The sequence below is a fragment of the Pundamilia nyererei genome, unplaced genomic scaffold, assembly GCF_000239375.1.
Source record: "Pundamilia nyererei isolate P.nyererei 1_Seehausen unplaced genomic scaffold, PunNye1.0 scaffold00033, whole genome shotgun sequence".
NCBI lineage: Eukaryota > Metazoa > Chordata > Actinopteri > Cichliformes > Cichlidae > Pundamilia > Pundamilia nyererei.
Genome location: NW_005187434.1, coordinates 4,432,617 through 4,436,082, shown reverse-complemented (window position 1 = coordinate 4,436,082; position 3,466 = coordinate 4,432,617). Strand labels below are relative to the sequence as shown.

Genomic DNA, 3,466 nt, shown 5'->3' with positions numbered 1-3,466 from the left:
TTAGGATTAAGGTTAGGTTTAGGGCTGGAATACACGGCTGGAAGCTTCATTCTATGGGATTTCATCCGCAATCCGCCGCATATCATAGGGACGTGACAAATCGTCAGTATGTTATGTGTCGGTAATAAGAATGCCTTGGCTAGTACCACCCTCTTAAATGCTGATTGGTCAGCTTGTTTCTGTGTGGTTGGTTCACTTGGATTTCTTTCTTAATTTAAACACAAACTGTTTAGTATTTTGTAATGACCCTGATGAAGGCCACAAGCCGAAACGCGTTGGTCAGCTAATAAAGTTGTTCCATAGTGCTTCAAGTGTCGCTGGAGTCTTCACGCCACCAGATCTTTGTCCTTCTCAATGCACCTTGGAAGCAGGTGAAGTTGTGCCAGAAATATTTGGACACTGACTTTTTGCAATGGCAGCATCCAATTACAGCTCCATGCTTGAGATCAGTGAGGATTTAAAAAAAAATCTATTGTTTCACAAATGATTTGCACCTAGCTATGATTTGCATAGCTAGGCGCTTGATTTTATACACCTGTATAAAATTCTGGAAACACCCGAATTAATAAATTGAAGCATGTCTCCCCAAAACCTTTGTCCATATACTGTTATAATATTATATTAAGCGCCCCCTCCTGTGTTTATTTAACTCTTTAGTCTTACTTCTTTTGCCTGTTGGTATAGCTAGCTATTTACGTAGATTTAATTAAATCAATCAGACGTGTAGCAGGACTGAGCTCCTAATATTACTCTACAATATGCTGAATCAGTATTCAGGACCAACTTCTGGGGACTTGTGTAGTGAGCTTGCCTAGTTGTGGGACGCTAAACCCCAAACAGTTTAGTTAACTAATTTTCATTGGCCTCAAAGGTAAAACTGTGTTACTATTACAACTGTATCATAACTGCTTATTGCCGTAAGCTGGGCATGCTATCATTCACATCATATACTTAATAATCTCCTTAAATGGTGAGTGTTGATTTCGCTGGTTAGCAGTTCAAAATGTGCAGAAAACCAAAGCTCAGCAGGTCTGCTGCACATAGTTATTGTAGATAAACTATTATTTGACAATTGTTGTTTACTGGACAGGTTTAGCTAACGGTCAATTCCCAGCAGAAAAACAAATGTATACTTTTATATCACAATAACCTTTTACCAATTTCATCATAAACTGTGTCTATGTTAAGAACATAGAACTGCTGCGTTGAACAATATTCAGGATATTAATTGGGTGATCTGTACACGTTTTCCTTCCCTGAAAGTAAAATAGCCTAGAAGTGTATGAGTTCAGCGAGTCGAGCTTACTGTATCACATCAGATACCACACAGTCACAGAAGAAGAAAAGCAAGAGAAGTTACCATCAGGGTCTTGATCAATAAGGCAAAAACCAAACACACATCATTATCAGACAGTCCTGCCTGTGCTGTGCACTGTGCTCTGCAGTTTAAACCACCTACACAGCTGGCAAAGTACAGTAGACAGTTGTTTGGGTTGATACCGCTGAACTTGATGAATGACACTGTTTCCGGTCATTTAGCACAGTTTATTTGCCATATATTATATTGTAGCATTTTGTAAAAAGCACACGTGTAGATATGCAAGTGTACAATCAGATAATTGGCTGAATAACACATTATAAAAACCAAAAACCATTAGCCACATAAGTGATTTAAATGAAGGATGAAAAGTAAACATCTGAACGTCCCAGTGCACCAAGCTCTGTACTGTGTTTATTTTTCCTCTGTTTATTTCTCAAATGAATAAGAACGTGATCAACATCACAAATCATTAAGCAATTCAAAAGTCACCATGTAAACTATACTGACTGCCAGCAAGATGTGTGGGCTGTACATTTTATAAAACAATTACTGTCCGCTATTTTCGGACTTGTTTCTCTTGTCTTGGGTGATTTCATTGGAGAGGCTCATTTCTCGAAATGATAAAAGCTACAGGGACTTGAGTTTGAGAGAGACCTCTGGCTGACAGCATGATCAGAAAAAAGAAAAAAAGAAAACAAAACAGTAGAAACCCTTTCAGCTTGGTCGAGCTTTCGTTTGTTCAGCTACTCAGTTGCTTATCATGCTGTTTCCCCCTGCTCTGTTTACAACGTTTTGCATTTTGATTACTTTACCTGCACAGCAGAGGGGTGTCCACGTTATGAGAAGTCAAGGAAATATGTTTAATAAGATTAACAAATCATGAAATTATTATCTTTAATACTCCCCAAGAGGCAAAGCAGAATGCAGAAAGTCATGCTGAAGTTCAGCCTCCTTTGCTAATTGAGGACATTGAGGGTCAGGTAGGTCAGAAGCTCACTAATCAAAACTGCTGCTCCCCTTTATTTCCACTGAGAAATATTTTCATTTTCATTACCCTGGTTCCAGGATGCTCTGCAGTAAATTAATTGTCTCCTTTGCTTCTTTACCAGTCCCAGCTTCCTCCCACACAGCCTTTCATTTCGTATGAGCAGTTCTGTGATTATGTGCAGCTGACGTACAGTAGTTTGGAGACAGAGCCTCGTGGTGTGCACAGCTCAGTGGTGGTGGGAGTGGGTCTGGGGGCAAGGCAGCACAGGCTTTGAGGGGAGGGCAGCCATTAGGCTGGGTTGGTACAATGCTGGCCCTGGACCTCCCTGCGCCTGAGTGGAGGGCTCCATGCCCACATTGAGGTGCAGTGACAGGTGGGTATGGCAGTAATCCAGAACAGACTGCTCACACCTGTACAATGTCAGAGCACTCAGCTGCCGCGGTACCTAGACAGAAACAGAAAGTAGAGGGAAAGAAGAAGCACACGTAAGGGTAAGGCTTTTAAAACAGCTAGAAAAAAATCCTTAGAATATTTGGAATTGGCTTAATTTACTTCATGGTGCCATGGCACAGCTCTGTCATTAATGCAGCCTTGGCCGATAATACAGCATGCGCCCCAAGACCTGAAATCTGTGGCGCTCAAACACCCACTTTCAGGAGTGATTTATATGCAAGATGAAAGCCTTAAGCAAGAGTGCACACATATTTTCTGCCCTCTTTTAAATGGAGTCAAGGCTCCATTTAGAAGAGAGTGCTTATTACATTACAAGCACTTTGCTGATTCAAAGACCCCTCTTCGCTTTACGTGCTACCGCGGTCTGAATTCTGTCAATTAAACGAGATAAAGCTGCATCACAGCCTGTGCAATATTGATATTAATATCCTAATGTATATTCATATATATATATATATATACACACACACACAGTGGGGAGGAATAATTATTTGATCCCCTGCTGAATTTGTAATTGTAAAAACGATCAAAAGAAATAAATTTTATGGTACTTTTATTTTAATTCAATTCAATTTTATTTATATAGCGCCAAATCACAACAAAAGTCTCCTCAAGGCGCTTCATAGATACAGAGAAAAACCCAACAATCATATGACCCCCTATGAGCAAGCACTTTGGTGACAGTGGGAAGGAAAAACTCCCTT

The 3,466-nt window shown here is 40.2% G+C and overlaps 1 protein-coding gene across 3 annotated transcripts in view; it reads right to left on the bottom strand.

Annotated features, from left to right (window-relative positions):
• Nucleotides 1–301: 301 nt before the first annotated feature.
• Nucleotides 302–3,466, bottom strand: part of LOC102203236 (leucine-rich repeat transmembrane neuronal protein 4) — a 59,644-nt gene continuing 56,479 nt past the window's right edge. Inside the window, exon 3 of one of the 3 annotated variants that reach the window (XM_005729595.2) lies at nt 302–2,754. In XM_005729595.2, the coding sequence (XP_005729652.1) occupies nt 2,536–2,754 (219 nt within the window). In that variant the 3' untranslated portion in view covers nt 302–2,535. The remainder of the gene's footprint in view (nt 2,755–3,466) is intronic. The other 2 variants (XM_005729596.2, XR_311643.2) reach the window with 2 other exon arrangements.